Here is a 24,700-nt window from a genome sequence, read left to right on the forward strand (position 1 = left end):
ATTTTTTATCTGGAAAATTTGTTATCTGGCAATAGACACAAAAGCCCGCAGGGCTCCAGTGGCTATTGCCCAATGACAACAAATTTGAGTAAAAATGAAGCATTATTTTCTTATTTATTCTTACTGTCGTGTGATATTCGTAAGATTATTTTTTAATACGTATATTATGGATATTTTCTTAAATGTGACAGTTGTCAAAACTAGGAAACTGGTTGCCATTAAACAGAAACAATCTACTTAAAAAAAATTCTATCTAAAAATATCTTACTATACGATTGGAAGTTAAAATCATCAAAAAATAATCGGGTATAATATCACACGAAAGTGAGAATAAATTGAAAATAATGCGACAGTTTTTCGAAAATTTGTTGTCTGGCAATAGACACGAGAGCCCGCAGGGCTCCAGTGGCTATTGCCCAATGACAACAAATTTGAGTAAAAATGAAGCATTATTTTCTTATTTATTCTTACTGTCGTGTGATATTCGTAAGATTATTTTTTAATACGTATATTATGGATATTTTCTAAAATGTGACAGTTGTCAAAACTAGGAAACTGGTTGCCATTAAACAGAAACAATCTACTTAAAAATATTCTATCGGTAATTTTCTACAGTAGATAATTCTCAGTATAATTTTAATCTGATTGGACAGGATTAAACACGTGATCAAATATCTTACTATACGATTGGAAGTAAAAATCATCAAAAAATATTGAGTTTAATTTTTATTTCTGTAGCTTTCTATTGGTCAGAATCTCCTATGAATGAAATAATCGCGTTAATTTCATTAAAACATAAATACTGTTGAAACTTCATTAAATAATCTAATTTATTTTTCTTTATTATACCCCTAAAATTTTTGACATCGTTAGATATTCAAAAACGAACAGTTTTCTTTTTCAGTACCTATATGGTTCAAAGTAATTCCGAATTAATATTTTGGACTTTTTGTTCTGCAGATTAATTCTTGATGTGTCTGTTATAAAAGTTAAAAATAACTTTAGGTGTAGTTTTTTGAATAAAGCCAATTAAGATAAAAGAACCATTCTTTTTCTTCAAACAAGAGATGGAGAGACGTTTTGGAAAGCAAAACCAAAGCTGTAGTTCTTCAAACATAATAAGACAAATTTGAAATAAACTAGCAAATAATATCTAAATATTAGTTTATTGCATGCACTATAATATATTATAAAGCCATATTACATGTACAAAGTATTCTACTTTCCGGCACTAGTGCGGGAAAATCCAACTATCGGAAAGGAAATACGTGCGGGAAAGTGACTCTTTTAGCACGCCCGTAGAAATAATAAGTTGTTGGTTGGGATACGGTGTCTTTGCTCCTTATTATTTTAATGTATAATCAAACGTGTTCAATATAACTTAATTAGATTGTCGACGACTGTTGGTCTTATATTGTTTTTGGTTTTCTTATTTATTGTCCAATTTTTATATCACAGTACCTGGTTCAATTTTAGTATGCAGTCGCTTGTTTGGGCTAGTCTATTTTTATACATTCTTCTGTTGTTTCTTTGTTTGATATTATGAAACCTAAATACTTGTCCTAAAACTTCGTCTATTTCCAGCAGTTTCATTTCTGTATTTTCCGTTGTTAGGTATATATTTTTCTTTAGGTTTTTATTCATCCCATTTTTTGCATATTCCTGTTTCAGTTTTCTCATCATAAAACTGAGGTCATCTTGTGCGATCAATATTTGATCGTCAGCAAAACTTAAGGGTATACAGATGTTCGTTTCTTACTGGTATGCTTTTTTTCATGAGCATTTTTCAGTGCGTCACAAATGATAGAAAAAAAGGTAAGTGATAATAGTTGCGTTCGCGGGTACCTGATTTTGTCAGAAAATTGGATAAATTGTCAGAAAACGCATGCGCATTTTAAAATAATATAAATATTATCGTTAGTAGATAAATATACAAGGTATATTTACCCAGTATAATTTAATAATTAGTTATTAATATTAATTAAAAGTAAATATACCTTGTATATTTATCTATTAACGGTATTATTTATATTTCGTAAGGTTAGGAATTGTCAGCGACAATTTGTCAACTGTACCCGCGAACGCACTTATACATTTTAGTGACATGACATTTTAGATAAATCTGACAGTTGTCAAATTTTATTTGCAATTTGGCATAAAAACAAATCAATTTTGTTTATTGCATTTATAAAATGGTATTTTCTTTGATTTGTATAGTCTTTTAAATTGTTCAGATTATATTCGTAGATATATTATATAATTCGCAAATTATTTTATTTTCGATTATGGCGCCATCTATTGACAACTAGAATAAATGTTATAAATGTCACCGACGAAATGTAATCACCGACGTGCGTTTTTTCTGTCACATACAATTTAATGCGTTAGAAAGAAATCGAAAAACTGTGACGCACTGAAAGATCCTCATGAGAAAAAGCATATACCCATTCCTTCACACCCTCTTGTCCATGGTTTCGGGGGTTTTCCCAGAAAAAATTTGAACAACGTAGGGATGTGGGGCAGCCCTGTAGTAGTCCCTTTGTCGTCTTAAATAGACGGCATATTCTATTGCCCGTTTTGATAGCTACTTTGTTATTCTTGTAGAGTGCTTTTACAGTTTTTATTATTATTCGTTGAACTCGATATCTTCCATTGCTTCCCACAGTTAGGTTCTAAGTATCGAGTCATGTGCCTTCTTAAGATCTACAAAAGTCAGGTACTGATCTTTTTTTGGCCATTATTTTTTCTATTAGTGGTTCGTGTAAATGCAATTTAAGCATGCTTTCCCTGCTGTGAAACCTGCTTGGTTTTCTCCGATTTTCTATTTTATAATATGTATTTCTAATTTTTCCTTTATGGTCTTTCCATACAGTCTGCCTGTAAACGATATAAGATATAATGCTGATTCCTCGATAGTATTTCGCTTGCTTTTCGTTTATATTGAATCTTCATGTAAAAGTAGAGTTACTACTACAAATAAGATGATAATTTTCGATGGTGAAATGGTTATAAAAATTAGACTAAGTATTGCATAGTGATGAAAGCAGATGTGTGGTGTGTTATGTGATTGAAATATTCCAGTGAAACTAAAAAGAAAATTTTATACAACTGTCATAAGATGAGTTATGAAGTACTGAATGTAAGAGAGACGGCGTAAATGAGGGTTCTTATATTAATGAGTATAGGGATAATGATTATAGGGAAAAACCTAGGGATAAAATAAAAGTGGAAATATAATTACTTATCTAAGGGTCAACACCTTCTCAAATGCCTCAAAAAATATGGGCCTAAAAGTAAACGAGGAGAAAACTAAGATGATGGCATCAACACCCAACAATAGAGCCAAAAACATCGGTCACCAATTCTCTGTTGATAACTCTACCTTTGAAGTGGTGGACAAATTCACATACTTAGGCTCCCTGATCACCAAGGAGAATGTCATGACGGAAGAAATCAAGCGAAGGATAATCCTAGCGGACAAATGCTATTTTGGACTGAGTAGATATATGAGAAGCAGAAACTTAACGACGTTCTACACCTTCGTTGCGGGGTATGCCTCTCAGAGGAAAGGGGGGAAACTTATATGCAAACGAAAGTTGGCAACACTGCATTTATAGCAGAATACTCAAATCATATGTTTCAGTATTGAATACTTTTTAAAAATAAATTATAATAAATTACGGAAATTACGGAATTAATTACGGAATTAATGATAATAAATAAATTAAAAATAAATGGTACGGTAAACAATCCTCATTTTTTAATATGTTATTCCTTACAAAAAAACCTTTAATTTGAGCACAAATAATTAAAAATCGTAAATTTGGGTCAAAAGTTATTAACTTTTTAAGAATTCCCATAAGAGCCCATGTTAAAACCTAACTTTGACCCTTAATAGTAATTAAATGGCACGGTTAAACAATTTTTAATAAATGAAGTCTTAATTTTTTGAAGTAAACTATAACATACTAAAATTTCATGCAAATCCTTAATTCTTTGCCGAGAGTGTAGAACGTCGTTAAGCCAAAAGAAAGAAAGGAAAGAAACGCTGGACGGAAGGGCCGCCCGAGAACTTTATCGTACCGATATATTATCGTTATGGTACTAGATACTGGCATTCTATAAAAATAACAAAGTTACTCGTTATTTTGATATTTTACAAACACCTTGTGTACTTAAAAGTATTTTATGGTTCTACGCATCATTAATTCCTGCAGTTGAGAAAATGTTCGATGCCATATTTCGGGGACACACTATAGATGTATAGATTATAGCATAAATCAATAGAATATTATAGTCATACTTTCTTTTCAAATTAGTTCATTTTTCTGAGAAATTAATAGATAACAAAAATTTGTAAGTTGTAAGTTTCTGGAAGTTATTTTAAGAGTAAGATCAAACGAATAGGGAATGCTAAGAGGGATATATGCGAAGGAAATAAATAATGGTATTATCCAAGATATAAACTTCTAAATAATAATTATATGACTCCGCATAAGAATAATGATAAAGAGAATGACGATCATGATGTTTCGTATGTCTGCGAGTAAAACAGAAACAACTAACTAAATTCTGGTTTTTAATAAATTATAAATTACTTCATAAAATATTATTGTCTATAGGTACACTAATCCAGTTTTTCCTCCGGTTTAAGCTGTACTATTTCCTCTGAGGCCTTCCAGATTGCTTCACACAATTTTGTATCATAAGCTGACCTGGGTCTTATATTATGAAAATATCTTCCAACAAAATTGCCTGTTACATTCTCAAACTCTTTGGCAATTGCTATTTGCACAGCGGCTTGAGAGGTTAGCCTTACTTTCTACAAAACAAATTCTTAATATAAGCAAAAGCTTGATATAATATATTTTGAAAGTCATACATTTTTATTCTAATATAATTTTTTAATAGTTATTTTCTCAGTAAAAACGTTCGTAAAAACGTCAGTTTGTCAGAAAAATTTCAACACCCCCTATCTCGGAAACGGATCATTTGCGGACATAGGTTTATAAAGCAAACTGTCATTATTTTTCATGCAGAATTACCGCTTAAACTTTGCCAAAATTTTTTAAAAACACCCTGTATTGGTCAAAAACATGTGTAGTTGTTAATGCACCTAACTTTTTTATTATCCAACATAAGCGAATCAATCAAAAAACAAAATGTTAAGAAAGCATGAGACTATAGTTAGGTTTTAATTATTTCAGTATTCTACAAATGCTAGAATATTCCACAGGGTGATGCAAACTTTAAGAACAAAACACAGTTTTGGGCCGGTATACAATGAAAATTTACCTGTTTAGCAACAATATTATTATAACGATATTGTCAAGGAATAAGGCTATAACATATTAAAAAAATCACTTAAATCGGACCCCTTACCCCTTAAACTTTGCCAAAAAATGTTTAAAACACCCTGTATTGATAAAAAACATGTTAGTCTAGGCGCCAAATAGAGGTCACCGTGTCCTTTTCAATTCTGATGAACAAACTCAACGGTTTCTTATGGATTTTTGGCTGCTAATTACGAATTTCGAGGGTGGAATTCGATCCGAGTGGTCAAAAAATTGTTATAAACAATTTAATTGTTTATAAATTGTTTATAAGGCTCTGGATCATAAACTAAAAGAGATAAAAAATAGGTCCGTAAAGTTGGCTTGTCCACTTTTATATAACAATAAAATTTTCATGCCATAATTTAGTGCTCATTTAGTGCTAATTTTGTACCGCAGTCCCGAATTTTGTGCTCTTTATTTATTTAAAAAAGCAGGTGGACAAGCCAGCTTAACGTTAAGCTGGCTTGTCCACTCTTAGTACACAATGAAAAAATAAAATTATTCAGATTCTAAATAGGCTATAATTTAGTGCTCATTTAGTGCTAATTTTGTACCATAAACATTATAATGAAATATTTGTTTAAACAATTTGTTATAAACAAAATTTTAAAAAATTAAAAAATAAAAAAAATTTTTATGATAGAATTTAGTGCTCATTTAGTGCTAACAAAATATCCATATCCTGAATTTTGTGCTCTTTATTTATTTAAAAAAGCAGGTGGACAAGCCAGCTTAACGTTAAGCTGGCTTGTCCACTCTTAGTACACAATGAAAAAATAAAATTATTCAGTATCTAAATAGGCTATAATTTAGTGCTCATTTAGTGCTAATTTTGTACCATAAACATTATAATAAAATATTTGTTTAAACAATTTGTTATAAACAAAACTTTTAAAAATTAAAATATCGAAAATTTTTTTATGCAATAATTTAGTGCTCATTTGGTGCTAATTTTGTACCATAAAGATTATTATAAAACATTAAAATTTTAAACAGTAATAAAATATTACAGAAGTGGTCAAGTCAACGTCAAGACGAATACTGACTTCAGGGTGCGGAAATTATTTCGACTTTACATATTTAAAAAAAAGTCTTTCTTATTATTTAGCAACCCAATCATAAAAGGATTTAAAACATATGTTCCTGTTTGAGCCTTAGTTAACCTTTGTCGAGCGGCATAATTTTACCCCGCTAACAGACGGCATAGGTACAATTGTACCTATTATATAGTTTCTTAAAAATTCCTTAATCTAAAGGGAAATATCTGTTAGTTTTAAGATAATATAATTTTATTAGTGTCATAACTGGTAAAAATTCTTGAATATTGCCATAAATAAATACTAATATAAGGTAATTTGATCTTGTACCCATTAACAAAGCTTAAAAGCCGCTTTTACGTGACCCGGCATAGCTATCGTAAATTATTGAAATTACTGCAACAATAAACTTGGAAACAGACGTTGTAAGCAAATTTTATGAAGAGTAGCATTGTATTGTATTTCAATTGGAAACGTAGATATTTTTACGTACATTTAGTTGGTTGTTTTGCGTTGTTAGGTATAAGCGTTTGATTCCAGAATGCTTCAAGACGGCCTCCACAAAAAAAAATTTCAACCATTTACTGAATGTGAGCTCAACGCATTTTTTGATATTCTAATTGTTGCTGGTGTACATAGAAGTAACAAAGAAAACTTATGTGAGATGTGGAGTATGGATTCTCTGCCATTAATACGTGCAGCAATGTCTCGTGATCGTTTCAAGACCATGTTACGATTTATCAGATTTGACAATGAAAGTACCCGGGAAGAACGCAAAAAACGATAAGGCTGCACCCATAAGATATATCTGGACAATGCTAAATAAAAATTTGCAACAAGGCTACAAACCATTCGAAGACATAACCATCGACGAACAATTGTTTCCGTATAGAGGCCGTACAAGTTTTACGCAATACATACCTTCCAAACCCGCTAAATATGGTATCAAGGATTTTTGGGCTTGTGATGCATCAAATGCGTATCCCTTACAAGGTCCGCCTTATACTGGAAAACCAGCAGCTGGTTCACGACAAGTTAACGTTGGCGAACGAACAGTTTTGGATCTGGTCACATCTTATAAAGGTTCTGGTCGGAATGTTACAACAGATAACTTTTTTACCAGTTTTGAACTGGCTAAAGTCTTGAACTCATGGCAAATGACTTTAGTGGGCACAGTTAGAAAGAACAAAAGATTTCTACCCACCAATATGCTAGTAAATAAGGAAAGAGCTGTTTTTTCTACTAATTTCGCATACAATCCTTATGCTACTGTATGTTCTTATGTGCCAAAGAAAAATAAAGCAGTAGTGTTACTTTCGTCCATACATACTACAGGCAAAGTAGAAGACACTGAAGTAGCGAAGCCGGAAATTATTAAGTACTACAATGAAACCAAAGGGGGGGGGGGGTTGACACTATGGATAAAATGCTGAGTGAGTATACGGTCAAGCGTCGAACATTACGTTGGCCCTTGGCCTTTTTTTATAATATGATTGACGTCACTGGCTTAGCATCCTACATTATATATCGAGAGCACAATCCATTACCAAAAACAAAGGACCAACGCAGGAAATTTTTGAAGGATCTTGCTAAAGATCTTTGTTTACCTTCAGTTCAATCTCGAAGTAAAAACCGGATGATGATGAGGAGTCATTTTCTTCGTAGTGCTGTAGAAATGGTCCTTGGTCGAAACATAATATTTTCTATAGTTGCTCCACCTCAAGTATCTCACAGTACTCGTGGATCTACGCCAATAACCGGAAGTTGCCATGTGTGTCGGAACGAACTAAAAAAACAGCGTAAAACGAGGAAAAGTTGTGTAGTGTGTTCTCTACCTGTGTGTGACGAACATTCTTCGTCTAAAACGACATGTATGTCTTGCGAAAATCCACAATAACATTCAGTTTTGTATTTTTATTTAAATAAACTATCATTTAATAACAAAATATATTGTTTTTTATAACCTTTATTTAAAAAAATTAACAAGGTACAAATGTACCTATGCCGTCTTTTATGGGGGTCGGAACTATTTAGGCCTCCTTCTAGGAACTAAATAAATATTTTTTTGTTATATTTGGCTCACATAATCTACTGGATAAATGTAAAGATGTCACAAAGCTTCAAGTCTCTACCTCTTTGAAAAAGAAAGTTATCACAATTTGAAAACTCAAAAGTTACAATTGTACCTATGCCGCCCGACGAAGGTTAAAGTCTCCAATTTTTTCTACTGTAGTTAAAAACCATGAGAAAACACTATTGGAGGTATATTTCACGCATAAAAGTCCCTTTCAATACAAAAGGGTTTATGACGTGCCATCTTTAAAGATGTGATATCCTGGCTCCTAAGGTCAAATTATCTTAAAAGGAATAAACTATTTATAATACATTACAGTATATAAATTATTAAAATATTTTTTTATATCACATAATATGATTTAGGCTCGATTAAAATAAACAAAGGACACAGCATTCAAGGAATATATATTTTTTTAGCAAAAAGTAAGTTATTAGTTATTATTACAGTAAAGGACCGAAAATAATATACAGAGATTCTGGGGTAAAAAATAGAATGATTGAACCTCACTTACCTATATACAATAGTGCACACACAAAAAGTTACAGCCCTTTGAAGTTACAAAATGGAAATCGATTTTTTTTCATATATCGAAAAATCTCAGAGATTTTTTATTGAAAATGGACATGTGGCATTTTTATGGCAGCAACATTTAAAAAAAAATTAAAGTGAAATTTGTGCACCCCATAAAAATTTTATGGGGGTTTTGTTCCCTTAAACCCACCCAAACTTTTGTGTACGTTTAAATTAAATTATTATTGTGACACCATTAGTTAAACACAATGTTTTTAAAACTTTTTTGCCTCCTAGTACTTTTTTGATAAGCCAGTATTTATCAAGATATTTTGAATATTTGTCGAATCCACCACATATTTGCTTATTGTTAAGTACGATTATAGAGACCTGTTAATAATCTGAAAATTTATTTATAATTTACATTTTTAGGTATAATTTGAAAAAAAAGCTACATCTCGATAAAAGGTCACTTATGAAAAAAAGACTAAGAGGCAAAAGTTTTAAAAACACTGTGTTTAACTAATGGTACCACAATAATAGTTTAATTGGAACGTACACAAACATTTGGGGGGTTTAAAGGAACAAAGCCCCCATAAAATTTTTACGTAAATATATTGAAAAAGAAGCCACATCTTGATAAAAACTGGCTTATCGAAAAAATACTAGGAGGCAAAAAAGTTTTAAAAACGTTGTGTTTAACTAATGGTACCACAATAATGAATTAATTGGAACGTACACAAAAGTTTGGGGGGGTTTAAGGGAACAAAATCCCCATAATTTTTTTATGGGGTGGACAAATTTCATTATAATTTTGTTTTAAGATGTTCCTGCCATAATAATGATACATGTCCATTTTCAATAAAAAATCGCTAATAGTTTTCGATATATTGAAAAAAATCGATTTTCATTTTGTAACTTCAAAGGGCTGTAACTTTTTTTATGAGCACATTTGTACCAAGGTAAGTTAGGTAAGTTAGGTTCAATCGAACTATTTTTGACCCCAGAATGTGTGGTATAATTTATGACCAATCTTTTCGGGACACCCTGTATATCTGGGTTTTACTGTAGTTGCAGAATAAAAATATTTACATTTTTATACCTTTTTAAAGTTTTGTTTATAACAAATTATTAAAAAAGAATTTATTTTACTATTTTCAAATTTTTAAAAATTTTATTTATAACAAATTGTTTAAACAAATATGTTATTATAATGTTTATAACTATCTGAGCACTAAATTATAGCCTACTTAGAATCTGAATAATTTTATGTTTTCATTGTTTATACTAAGGGTAGACAAGCCAGATTAACGTTAAGCTAGTTTGTCCACCTGATTTTTTTAAATAAATAAAGAGCACAAAATTCGGGATATGGATATTTTGTTAGCACCAAATGAGCACTAAATTCCTGCATAACAAAATTTTCGATATTTTAATTTTTAAGAGTGGACAAGTCAGCTTAACGTTAAGCTAGCTTGTCCACCTGATTTTTTAAATAAATAAAGAGCACAAAATTCAGGATATGGATATTCTGTTAGCACTAAATGAGCACTAAATTATTGCATAAAAAATTTTTCGATATTTTAATTTTTAAAAGTTTTGTTTATAACAAATTGTTTAAACAAATATTTTATTATAATGTTTATGGTACAAAATTAGCACTAAATGAGCACTAAATTATAGCCTATTTAGAATCTGAATAATTTTATTTTTTCATTGTGTACTAAGAGTGGACAAGCCAGCTTAACGTTAAGCTGGCTTGTCCACCTGCTTTTTTAAATAAATAAAGAGCACAAAATTCGGGACTGCGGTACAAAATTAGCACTAAATGAGCACTAAATTATGGCATGAAAATTTTATTGTTATATAAAAGTGGACAAGCCAACTTTACGGACCTATAAAAAATAATGTTTCAAATAAAATTAGTTCGTTAATAAAAAACGGAAAAAGAACCGATACTAAATTTAAATCCAACAGTTAGAACTCAAGATATTGTAAAATTGGTGCACAATGCAAATTGCAAATTGCAAAATAAGTATTTTTCGAAGCTTTATCGATCGTATCTCGGCTTCTACACATCCATATGAGCCTTAGAAGGTCTCATTTTAAAGTTTAATGAATATGCTTCCAAACAAAGTTTGCTAAATTACTTTGTCTTCATTTGTTTTAAAGTTCTATCCGTTTGAATTTAAAATTGTCTTAAAAAAATTGTACATTAATTGGTTTTTAAGGGTTTCAAGCAAATTTGAGCTAAAAAAAGTATACTTTAATTAACAAGAATGATAGAAGAACTCAAAATGAACATTGTGAGCCTAAGAAAATGTTCGTATGTCTATTTTTGGCCAAGATATCGATATTTTAATAGCGCGCTATGAGGCGCGAGATTGGCTCCCGCGTAAAGGTTCACGCCTCGATGCAAATTATAATTTCTATGTATATATACGTTATCTTCATTTTTAATTTTTAAAGATCCTAATAAAATTTTATCATATAATTCTTATAATTTAATCATCATACTGTACCTCGTATCACCTTTCATTATATTTACTTTGTCTTCTATTTTTTGTACTAAATGAGAAAAAAAAAACATTAACAACTAATATTTCAGAAATATAACTAAAAATAAGTTGATATTATTTATTAATACTATTTTTACAAACATTATCTTTCATGCATCTGCATCGAGATACACAGAGAATCTTAGCTTTTTTACATCTGCATAAGTTCTTAGAGCAATTTTTACAGTTACATGGTGGAACTAAGTCTGTTCTTGTAGGCAGCAAAACTAAAACTTTCTGGGGCTTCAGAGTCTAATTATATCTATATGATAACCATATAAAGAGGATCTAGTTCTTTTGCAACATCATCAAGGCACGTCAATTGTGTGTATGCTGCCACAACATAAATGCTCGTTTTATATGCAATGATGATATAAAATAACTCGATTCATTTTTATATGGATATCACATATTGGCTCATTTTCATGCGAAGGAGCCGAGTTACGATCGATAAAGCGTTGAAAATTACTTTTATACTTGACTGTGGGCCGATTTTGCACCTCATAGCGCGCCATTAAAATATCGATATCTTGACCAAAACTAAAATTACGAACATTTTAAAAAGCTCAAAATGTTCCTTTTGAGTTTTTCTATCATTATTGTTAATAAAAATATAAATATTTAAATGTTTTACGAATGCCACAAGAAAGAAACGTCCTAAGAGTTTTATCAGCAGGAGAACAAGGGAAGAAAAGAAGAGGGAGACCACGAAGGAAGTGGTTTGATGCCGTCCGGACTGACCTAGAAGAAATGGGTACAAGAGACTGGAGAGAACAAGTACAGGACCGCAAAAAGTGGAAGAAATTAGTCAAGACTATCGAAGCCAAGGGCCTCTAAGGCCTGTACCAAATACCAAACTTTAATAATACAACAACCTTTCCACAATTCTTGAATGTTTTCTTCTTTTTAGTTAAAAATTTATAGTTTTTCTAATACTAGGGCGATCCTATAAGTACTTAGCCTTCAAAAGAAAATAACGAAAATTTTGGAAAAGTGCAGATTTATTTTTTAATATTCTCCTTTTAGCTCGATACACTTGATAAACTTCTTAAATACATTGAGTGCCACCATGGTAACACAAAAATAGGGTTCCACAGGCCGAAGTTGTCACAATGAAGAAAACAAATATAAAAAATGGTCTTAGTATGCCAATTTAAGAAAAACCTGTAAAAACATGATTTGATTGTTATATGACGTCATTTTTAGTATGTATCCACATTGGATACACACGGCCATATGTATCCGGCCACACGTTTTTATGTATCTAGAAACAGCTTCATTTCGTTCATTTTATCGAAAAATACTATCTTTTAATTTGTTTTTTAACCCACAAATGTTTTATTATATATTTTGTTTACGGTGGGCAGGGCACGTGGTCCGCGTGGATGAGAATAGAATCCCCAGAAAATTGCTGAATGCAAGAATGCAGGGAAGAAGACCGGTTGGAAGACCTAAAAAGAGATGGGAAGACGAAGTCGATGAGGATGCCAGGAACTTCCTGGGAACGCGTTCATGGAAAAGAACAGCGGTAAATCGAAATGATTGGAGAAGCTTATTGAAGGAGGCCAAGGCTCGATTTGGGCTGTAGTGCCATTGGATGGATGGATATATTTTGTTACTGTATAAAATAAATAAATTGTTTCATTTACCTTTATTTTGTTTAAAAATATGTCTAGGCAAAAATCATCGCAGTACCTGCAGGCCAACCAGAGTTTTTTATTTCGTAGGTCACTACTTACAAGCACCCATAAAGATATTTAGACGGTGTATAGCTATTCTTGAGGTCTGCAAAGTAGGCTTCCATGGCGGCGATGAAGTCCTCATTTGACTTAAGTTTCTATTCGACGAGTTTCTGTCTGACTTTTTCAAGTTTGGAAAGAAAAAGAAGTTGTACCGGGTGTCCCAATAAGAATGGCTCTCGGCCATATCTCAGGAACCGTTTATAGCAGAGCTTTGAAATAAAAAATTGTATAACAAAAGTTACCTCAGGAAAAGCCTGGAAATTATTTTCATAATTGTGGGTCCACCGCTAGAGGGCGTAATTGAATATCAAAAATAAAAAAATCTAAATTTTACAAAATTTTGCTAATGAAGGGGCACTGGAAATCCGATTATTGTATTCTTCATCAAATTCTGCGCATATTTGATTTAACAAGTTTAACTCTACCTTTGCAAATAAGAGGTGGGGGTGAGTGGGAACCTTGTTATGAAAAAATGGCTGTAAGTCCGGTTCTGCTAAATCAAATTTTGAAAACTGGGTCTTGTTGAAGACAGATCTTTTTCTTCAATGTAAGCGTGATAATTTTGAACCATCCTAATAAGTAATAAGCCAGCTGGGAGGCGTTATTTAATTTTTTTCAGAAATCTAGTTTTCTTTGGAAAATATTAAATACAAGTATGCATTTTTAATCATACTTTATAAAATTAGATTAAATTAGCAATAGAATAGCGAAAACCGCATGTCGATATCTTTTTTCTATCTCAAGATATCTCGAGAAACGTGTAAATTTTATACATAACTGTCAACATCACCGGTAAACTAAGTTAATGAAAAGTAGTGTGCTGTGGAAAAAAACAAAATAACATTTTCCAGATGTCAACGTATAAAAATATAATTAATTAAACAACAATATAAAGAGAAACAATACTATTAAAATTAAATATAACACAGAACAAAAAGAACTACTTAGTGACGACCTAAATATTCAAATTGTTGCCCATCATACACTTCTCTAGAATACATTATCCAGAGAATACTAAACGTCATTCAAAGCATATCGAGAGCAGAAATTGAGACTGCTGTTCAATCTACTCTTGAAAGAGTAAATGTTTGCAACGAAAATGATGGGCAAAAATTTGAACGTTTATGCCATCACTAAATAGTTGTTTTTATTTCTTTGTAATAGGGCTTTCCAACGCTTCTCATTTGTTTCGAGCCTCTGTCATATGCCGTATAATCCGTGTATAATATTAATATACGAGATATGAACGAGGCTCGAAACAAATGAGAAGCGTTGAAAAGACCTAATATACGTTGACAGCTCGAAAATGTTTCTTTGCTATTTCCATAGCACACTACTTTTAATGAATTTCGTTTACCGGTGACAGTAACAGTTATGTTTTTAAATTTACACGTTTTGTAAGATATCTCGAGATAGAAAAAAGGTATTAACATGCGGTTTTCGCTATTCTGTTGCTAATTTTGTCTAATTTTGTAATATGGTATTAAAAATGCATGTTTATATTTAATATTTTCCAAGGAACACTAGATTTCTGAAAAAAATTAAATAACGCCTTCTAGCTGGCATATTACTCAGTAAGTTGGTTCGAAATCATAACTTTTACATTGACGAAAAAGATCTGTCTTCAATAAGACCAAGTTTGCAAAATTTGATTAAGCAGAACCGGACTCACAGCCAGTTTTTCATAACAAGGTTCCCACTCACCCCCACCTCTTATTTCCAAAGGTAGACCTAAACTTGTCAAATCAAATGTGCGTAGAATTTTATGAAGAATACGACGATCGGATTTCCAGTGCCCCTTCATTAGGAAAATTTTGTAAAATTTAGATTTTTTAATTTTTGATATTCAATTACGCCCTCTAGCGGTGGTCCCACAATTATGAAAATAATTTCCAGGCTTTTCCTGAGGCAACTTTTGTTATAAAATTTTTTATTTCAAAGCTCTACTATAAACGGTTCCTGAGATATGGCCGAGAGCCATTCTTATTGGGACACCCGGTACATGGTCAAATCTAGAGAATACGGAGGATGAGATAGTAGTTCGTAGCCCAAATCGACTAGTTTGGCCATGGAAACGGCGCGCGGCGGAGGTGTGAGCTGGTGATTTGTCGTGGTGGAAGAGGACTTTTTTCTTCTCCAATTAGGGCTATTTTTTCTGCAATTCGGTATCGAATCGGCCAATAGTGCGGCATAGAAAAGACCTGTCACCGTTTTGCTCCTTTCCAGGAAGCTGATAGAGAGCAAACTTTGTGAATCCCAGAAGACGGTTGTTGGAGAAATAAATTCCCAACACTAATATTTAGTAAAACTATACTTTATTTAAATATTTTGTTTAGTGGTTTGCGCCTTGTGTTTACGTTGCAAAGTTTTTTTTATGTTTTTATGTTCTGTTATTCGAAGTTTACACAAAGGCGCAATATTCAAAACAATAAAAGTTCGTTACTAAGGTTTTGTTAAATGTAATAAAAAATATAAAAACGGGAAAGTAGGGCGTGTGTCCGATCCCACAAAAATTATTACGTTAATACCAAAAGTTTGTATTATTGTAATAAAGTAAAATTGTGAAAGTGCTTTTAGTTATTCCTAGCTTCCGAAATTCAAAACCAGCGAAAAATTATTCCTTATTGTTGAAAAACCCAACATTAAATTGGTCCTTCGAGCCGGATATAAAAAAGCTAGAAATTAACCCAATTGCCAGAAGGTAAGCAAGACACCTGATAAAAAAGAAATTATCCAACAAAAAGTACGAGATTTTCATTGCAAAATTTTATGTTGTGAACAGGGATATAAAGATTCGATTGATGAAATTAGAGAGGAATATTTTGATACATTGGCTAAAATGAATAGTCAACTCTCAAAAACAGTAATACAGAGCGTAAGTACTAATCCACAAGATGTAAAAAATTATTTTTATTCTTCAAATATTCCACCAAGAGATATTCCTTCTCATGACGGCAAGGATTTAACAAGTTATAGACCTTTTATAAATTTATTTCTAGCTGTTTTTGATAGAAATAAGTCACTGCAAAATGTTGAAAAACTGTTTCATTTAAAGAACCATTTGGAAGGGGAGGCAAGAAGCCTAATAAATGATCTACCTCTAACAAATGACTCTTATGATGATGCATTGAGAATGTTAGATAACCCTTATAACAATGAAACAATATTAATAAATTCTCACATTTATTCACTACTTGGCATTCCCTCCATTCAAAAAGGAACTTCCACCGCCTTACGTGAGTTCATTAGTAAAGTGAGACAGCAGTTAGGTGCACTAAAAAATTTAAAGCAACCTGTAGAAAGTTGGGATATGATCCTTATTTGCATTTTAACTAAAAAACTAGATCACTATACTAACAGATCATTTCAAATTAATAGGGACAACTCAAAATTGCCAAATTTAAAAGATTTCTTACCTTATCTTGAAAATTGGGCTACAGCTTTAGAAACTGTAACGACTCCAGATAAAAAATGTAGCACTAACAAAGAAAGGTATCAGAAAACTCACTTGGCTACAAGTAAAGTTAAATTAGAAACCAGGTGTAGCTTTTGTTCATCCTCAAGCCATAAAATTTATAATTGTTCCAATTTCAAATCTGTTTCAGTAAAAGATAGATTGTCTTTTATAGACAGTCATAAGGCTTGTAGAATTTGTTTGATTAATCATCCTGGTAGGTGTAAAATGAGTTTCACGTGTTCAGTTTGTCGAGAAGAACATAATTCTCTTCTGCATGTGGACAGACAATCTTCCATCAGACAGTACTGGACAGAGTAATAGTAGTAATGCAGAGGATAGGGTGACTACATTTGGTTCAATAAATGAAAACATTAATAATATTCTCTTACCAACAGTGAAGGTAAAAATTAGAACAAAAAGGGGTGATTATATCACTGCCAGAGGTCTCCTGGACACAGGATCTCAAATTTCACTAGTAACAAGTAGATTGGTAAGTCAATTAAGCTTAAAAACATTTATTAATAATGTCAATATCTTAGGTATCCCTGAGAATATTACTAATGGGAAAAGTGCCTTTAGCTTCCGAAATTCAAAACCAGCGAAAAATTATTCCTTAATGTTGAAAAATCCAACGTAGAAATTCGTTTATATTACCCTTAAATAGCCTCAGACGTTGCTCTGAAGTTGTCTCATGGTGTCCCTTGTCGTCTGAGTACGAAAATGCGGCATCAATACTACTACTATCATTGTTTGATTTGCGTGTATAGATATAATGCTATGTGGAAATGCGATCAATGATTGTCCCCGTTTAGGATTTAGTCCTCTTCAGGGTTTGTAGTGAATGTATAGTGTTGGCAGCAAAAGCAAACAGTCCGAAAAACACACTGGGGCAGGCGCCGTGTCCTGGTGTTTTTGGATCCTGGGTTATGCCGGACGATGGTGTCCAGAAGGCTAAGAAGTCAACAGAGAAGAAAGTTTGATGGATTGTTGTTGGTTCCATAGACATTTACGTGTACTGTCCGTGCTTTGCTCTCGATCAGTCTCCCTAGAAACCATTGTACAACGACAGGCGAACCTGCGTCCCTCGTCGGCGGTCAGGAGGTGGCTTTGAGCGCGGCGTGGACAGTGTGCGTTCGAGTGGAGAAAATAGTTGCGGCTATTTTCTTGGGACGAACAGGTATAATTGTGCAATGAAGTTGGGAAACCGCAAAAAACCAACTTCTCCCTGTTCGGGGTAGGGAAGAGGAGATGTTAAAGGTGGGTACGGTAGGCTAACGGGGTAGCCTCGAGGATGTTTTCGTACTCCACCGGGAGTTCGTCAATGCATGTTTGCATTAGAGCGGACGGTAAATGAATCTTTTTGCGTTTGGGCTTTCGGTGGAGTACGTGGCCGGAAGATGAACAGGAACATTTGAGAGATTCTTGTGTGTCGGAGGGGGGGCCGTTGATTACTTTGATTGTGAAGTTCCTGTTCAGAGAGTTTATTCTCTCGGTGATTTTGGGGATGTTATGGATTTCGTTTGAGGGATATCGCCAGTGCTCATAGTTACATCTACGCAAGATTCTACGTTCAGCGCGCAACAACCACTCTTGTTTTGCTCTAGCGCAAAGAGAGTAGAGGCAAGATTTGTACTCCATGACGGGTCGAATAAAGGTCTTGTAAGTGTGAATGAGAGTCTTCTTGTGTGTCTTGCCAATTCGTCCAGAGAGAGAGTTGAGAAGTCTGGCCCTGTTCCTTACCCTATCTAAAGTTGCCTTTAGATCTGCGTTCCAGTTAAGAGTTCTGGTGAACAGAACTCCTAAATAGTTCGCAGTCGGACTAACAACAAGCCTTTCTCCCAACAGTCTCAGAGGATATTGGTCGTCATCATTAATTATGATTCTGTGTGACACAGAAGGGGCGCGAAACACAATTGTTGTTTTGTTCGCGTTCAGCGTGACTCTCCACTTACAACACCATTCGCCGACACCGTCCAACAGAGCCTGGGCTCTTCTGAAGAGGAGTCTTGGGTTGTAACGAGAGGTTGTTGTGAGCAGAGCGGTGTCGTCTGCATAGAGAAACAGCCGAGTGCCTGGGATATTTTGGTTAGTGATATCGCTGTTGTAGATGATGTACAACAGCGGTGCTAGGACTGAACCCTGGCGGACTCCAGTTTGTAGAGTGAAGGGGGTGGACTTTTGATCACGCGGCATCAATCGTGCTGACAGCTTTTTATACCCAAAATTTCATGCAGGATATGACTGATGCGATTTTTTTAAGATGCCTACTGTCACAGGTATCCCGAGAGCCTTCAGTCGCGGGTCTGCCAATAGGCGGTAGTGGATATTTTCACGCTATCCTCCGTGATAGCCGTTTTCGGGGGACGAGGGCGTAACTTATCAAAGACCGACGTGCAACCACGTTGAAACTTGATAAACCAATTTTTGTTGGTCGCCATTGAAGATCGAAGGAGAAGAGTCACCGTACTAAAAATAGCTCTTTTATTTCACTGTGCGCTTTTCCCTTTTTGCTATATATTGCTGGATATTGCTCTTTTTTCATTTTTTTTTAATCACCAAATACCCTGATTCCACACAAAGTGAAAACAAAACTACTAATTTGATGTTGTTCTGTTGTTCTATTTCCTTATGACATTTTGTAATTAACTATTCTAAATGGGAAATAAGCCACAATTTAACTAAAAAATGATTTTATTAACGTTTTGACGTCCAATTTAGACATCGAAACGTTAATAAAATTGATAAACCAATTTTTGTTGGTCGTCATCGAAGATCGAAGGAGAAGAGTCGCCGTACACGGCGTTCAAGCGCTCTTTGATTTCACTGTGCGCTTTTCCTTTTTTGCTATATATTGCTGTATTGCTGGATATTGCTCTTTTTCCATTTTTCTAAAATCCCCAGACACCCTGATTCCATACAAAGTGAAAACAAAACTACTAATCTGATGTTGTTCTGAAGATATTTCCTTGTGACTTTTTGTAGTTAATTATTCTAAATGGGAAATAAGCCACAATTTAACTAAAAAATTATTTTTTTAACGTTTTGACCTCCAAATATTTAACTAAAAAATGATTTTGTCCAATAGTCCAAATCGGACGTCGAAATGTTAATAAAATCAAAGTAAGTTATCAATCGAAGTAGCACAGAAAACGACAATAAATGTCGTTTCCATACCACCATATTGACAACAGGTGGAATACTTTCTTTGGTTACAACCTCCCGAGACTTTCAAAAATTATAAATCATACAGGATGCCGAGGAAATTAAGATGAGAGAATTTTAAATAATTCACAACCCATCTGCTCAGCGTGGTAAAAGTTCCAACAAGAAAGATTCCTTAGTACTCAACAAAAGAGTAAATGAATTAAAATGTATAAACATTTTCAATTTCTTTGCAACACAAAAATGCAGCAGCTGCATAATGCTCTGGTTAAATCGGAAAGTGCAGGAAGAGTCTATACCGATTTCGGAGGTTTTTTCCTCATCAGTAGTCCCATATCCTCTTCTCTCCGATTTCCCCAGGCATCATAATTTGGACCTTTCCGAATTGCAAAGAAAGAAATGTCACGGATGTACTAGAGCCATCTACCGAAAAACAAAGTAAGTTATCAATCGAAGTAGGACAGAACAGGACAATAAATATCGTTCCCATACCACCAGATTTACAACAGGTGGAATACTTTCTTTGGTTACAACCTCCCGAGATTTTCAAAAATTATAAATCATACATAGTGTGACCAACTAGTCCGAAAAATCCGGGACATGGCCCGAATTACGAAGTCGTGTCCCAGCGTCCCGGACAAGGCTTCCGGGCCATCCGAATTTTCAACGTTTTGATAAAATTCTATTTTGAATTTTGAATACGTTCTTCTTCTAAGAATTCATATCGAATTGAATTGGTGGAGCGAAAAAAAGTCGACAGTAGAGCAGTGGCGTGCTGGCCATATAAATGAATCGGTGCAATCACCGAGAGGCCGCGGCCTCTTGAGGCCGGTCAAATAGGTTTTTACAAAAAATTTTACACAATGTAACAAAAAATATTTTTTAAATTTCTAATCGGATGTTAATTTTGCTAATAATATTAATAAAACATTTAAAAAAATCAATTTTTTTTATTGTGAAATACAGTTCAAGTAAATGAGTAAGACTCTATAGTCTATATACATAAATAGATTGCTACAGATAATATTATTTATTTTCATACATACAAGTATATTTATGGTTTTACAATTTCCTTCAAACATGTGTGTACTCTGCAGAATTAAAAAATGGAAAAACGTCTTGCTCATTTTTGACCGAATAATTGAAAGTATCTAAAAACGACTTTATCAAGACAAATTAAACCGTTTTATGATGATATAAGCACTCTACATCCTAGAAATTTTGATACAATAAAAAAATGGTACACCTTTGATGGCATTTAAATCATTTACTGAACAATTAAGAAAGTTTTATCCTACCATATCCGCGACTGCAATTAGAGAAGAACTCATGGATTTTGCTGATAAATGGATTGTATTAAAATAGGATTTTGCAAAATACTGAGATTATACAAGATGGAGTTAATGATGAGTATGTTCAGCCTACAAAAAATATAAAGGATGATATTATTAATCCAAGTGATAATGAACATGAAGTAACAAATGACAATGTTGATATCTTGAAAACCTCACCTCCGTGTGGTACTAAAAAGTGTAAAGATTGTATAGCTTGCTGTTACGCTGTTTTGCATAAGTACAACTTATATCAGTGCGTGCTTATCCAAATTTAAATAGTATAATATTAAGCATTTATTAACCCTTTCAGTGACACAAGTATCTTTCGAAAAAAGCTTTTCAACATTGAAATACATAAAAAATCGGCGAAGAAGTACTTTTATACAAGATCACTTTTATGATAATGACTATAGAAAAAGAAGCTTTGTATGAGCTTAAAAATGATAAAATAATCGACGAATTTGCTAAAAAATCTAGTTTACTGCGGAAATTATTGATCGAGAGTTAAGCAATTATTTTATAAAATAATTGCAAAAGAATATTTAGATTATTGCGTTGTATTAACATTTTAAATATTTGATGGATTCGACCGTTACTTGATGGAAGTTCATTTTATCTCACAATAAAACACTGAAAAACGTTTGATTTCTACACTTCCACAAAATTTATTACAAAACAGAACTTTCAGAACTAACAACAACTTAAGCAAACATATTAAAAACAATAAAAGCCGAAAGAGAAAGCAACTACAGAGTGGTGTGTACAAACTAACTTGTGGTGACTGTCCGAAAACTTACATCGGTCAAACTGGCAGAACTTTTGACAAACGGATAGCAGAACACAAAAGGGCTTTCAACAATAGAAAAACAGACACTTCTACATACGCACTTCATCTTCTAGATCATAATCATTCTTTCAATGAAGATTTTCAAATTCTACATATTCAAAATAAAGGCCTTAAGCTATCACTTTTAGAATCAATGGAAATTAATAAATTGAAAAATACAGATATAATTCTGAATGACCAACTCGAGACAAACAGCTCCCCACTCCTCAACCTCTTCAGTTAAAGACTTAAAAAGGCAAACACATTGTAAAATATATCACTTGAGAAAGGCACTTTGCCGAAACAGCTGTAGTAATAACATAGTTGTAATAAATTTTGTGGAAGTATAGAAAACAAACGTTTTTCAGTGTTTTATTGTGAGATTTTAAATATTGTTAAATTAAAGTATTTGCACTGTACTTGTATTTGTACTCTCTTGTATACCTAATTGATTTACTAAAATGCAAATTAATACATAATTTAAAAATTCTCAATTTTATTTTACTTGTATCTTAATTACATCAAATTCATATTATATTGATTTAGGAAATTATGGTTTCTGCCTTAGGTACTGCATACAATATTGTCATACATTATGTCAATTATTATTTGTAAGATTTATTATTCTTAAATGAAAAAATATAGCCAATTAAGAAAAAAATCATTGAATTCAAAGTTTTATGTTTGATTCAAAAATAATTTATATTTTTGATTTTTTTTTGTTTTTTTTTTTAAATACCGAATAAAACATTCTGATAATAGAAGGTAAAATGAGGATGGGAGGCCGCTTTTCTATAAAATCACCGGGCCTCTTGAAAAGTTCCAGCACGCCACTGCAGTAGAGTGTGCTACTAATGCCACATCTAAAACGCATGCATTTTACAGGGTGTAACAAAAATACAGGTCATAAATTAAATCACATATTCTAGGACCAAAAATAGTTCGAATGAACCTAACTTACCTTAGTAAAATATGAACATAAAAAAGTTACCGCCCTTTGAAGTTACAAAATGAAAAATCTATTTTTTCGAATATATCGAAAACTGTTGGAGATTTTTTATTGAAAATGGACATGTGGCATTCTTATGGCAGTCACATCTTAAAGAAAGATTATAGTGAAATTTGTGCACCCCATAAAAATTTTATGGGGATTTTGTTCCCTTAAACCCCCCCCCCCAAACTTTTGTGTACGTCTCAATTAAATTATTATTATGGTACCATTAGTTAAACTCAATATCATTTAAACTTTTTTGCCTCTTAGTATTTTTTCGATAAGGCAGTTTTTATCGAGTTGAGGCTTATTTTTCAATATGTTTACATAAAAATTTTATGGGGGTTTTGTTCATTTAAACCCCCCAAATGTTTGTGTACGTTCCAATTAAAATATTACTGCGGTACCATTAGTTAAACACAGTGTTTTTAAAACTTTTTGCCTCTTTGGATTTTTTTGAAAAGGCACCTTTTATCGAGATGTGACTTCTTTTTTAATATGGTCCAAAATATCCCTAAAATGTAAATCAAAAATAAATGTTCATATTATTACCAAGTCTCCATAATCGTACTTAACCATATACAAATATGTAGGTGGTGGATTTGACAAATATTCGAAATATCTCGATAAAAACTGATTTTTCAAACAAGTACTAAGAAACAAAAAAGTGTTAAAAACATTGTGTTTAACTAATGGTACTACAATAATAATTTAATTGGAACGTACACAAAAGTTTGAGGGGGTTTAAAGGAACAAAACCCTCATAAAATTTTTATGGGGTGTCCAAAATTCACTATAATGTTTTCTTAAGATGCTACTGACATAAGAATGCCACATGTCCATTTTTAATAAAAAATCTGCAATAGTTTTCGATACATTCGAAAAAATCGATTTTCATTTTCTAACTTAAAAGGGCTGTAACTTCTTTTATGTGCACATTTGTACTAAGGTAAGTTAAGTTCAATCGAATTGTTTTTGGTCCCAGAATATGTGATTAAATTTATGACCTGTATTTTTGTTACACCCTGTATACCGTGGTATTATAGTTCTACGAAAACTAAAACGATTTAGTTTTTTCGTTTCTGTATTTTAATTATCGTCTTCTGAAAAAAAAATGGCCCGATTTTCATTGAAAAGTCCCGGATTTCATGTACTTTTTTCAGCCATGTCCCGGATTCAACTGAATCGGAGTTGGTCACACTAATCATACAGGATGCAGCGGAAATTAATGTGAGAGAATTTTAAATAATTCACAACCCATCTGCTCAGCGTGGTAAAAGTTCCAACAAGAAAGATTCCTTAGTACTCAACAAAAGAGTAAATGAATTAAAATGTATAAACATTTTCAATTTCTTTGCAACACGAAAATGCAGCAGCTGCATAATGCTCTGGTTAAATCGGAAAGTGCAGGAAGAGTCTATACCGATTTCGGAGGTTTTTTCCTCATCAGTAGTCCCATATCCTCTTCTCTCCGATTTCCCCAGTCATCATACTTTGGACCTTTCCGAATTGCAAAGAACGAAATGTCACGGATGTACTATAGCCATCTACCGAAAAACAAAGTAAGTTATCAATCGAAGTAGGACAGAACACGACAATAAATATCGTTCCCATACCACCAGATTTACAACAGGTGGAATACTTTCTTTGGTTACAACCTCCCGAGATTT

General features: G+C 32.9%; 1 protein-coding gene across 1 annotated transcript in view; it reads right to left on the reverse strand.

The window, feature by feature from the left end:
- Positions 1-4,566: 4,566 nt before the first annotated feature.
- LOC126891095 (retinol dehydrogenase 12-like) overlaps positions 4,567-24,700 on the reverse strand; it is a 58,142-nt gene continuing 38,008 nt past the window's right edge. Inside the window, exon 4 of the mRNA XM_050660303.1 lies at positions 4,567-4,822. Within this exon, the coding sequence (XP_050516260.1) occupies positions 4,628-4,822 (195 nt within the window). The 3' untranslated portion in view covers positions 4,567-4,627. The remainder of the gene's footprint in view (positions 4,823-24,700) is intronic.

The sequence above is a fragment of the Diabrotica virgifera genome, chromosome 1, assembly GCF_917563875.1.
Source record: "Diabrotica virgifera virgifera chromosome 1, PGI_DIABVI_V3a".
Taxonomy (NCBI): domain Eukaryota; kingdom Metazoa; phylum Arthropoda; class Insecta; order Coleoptera; family Chrysomelidae; genus Diabrotica; species Diabrotica virgifera.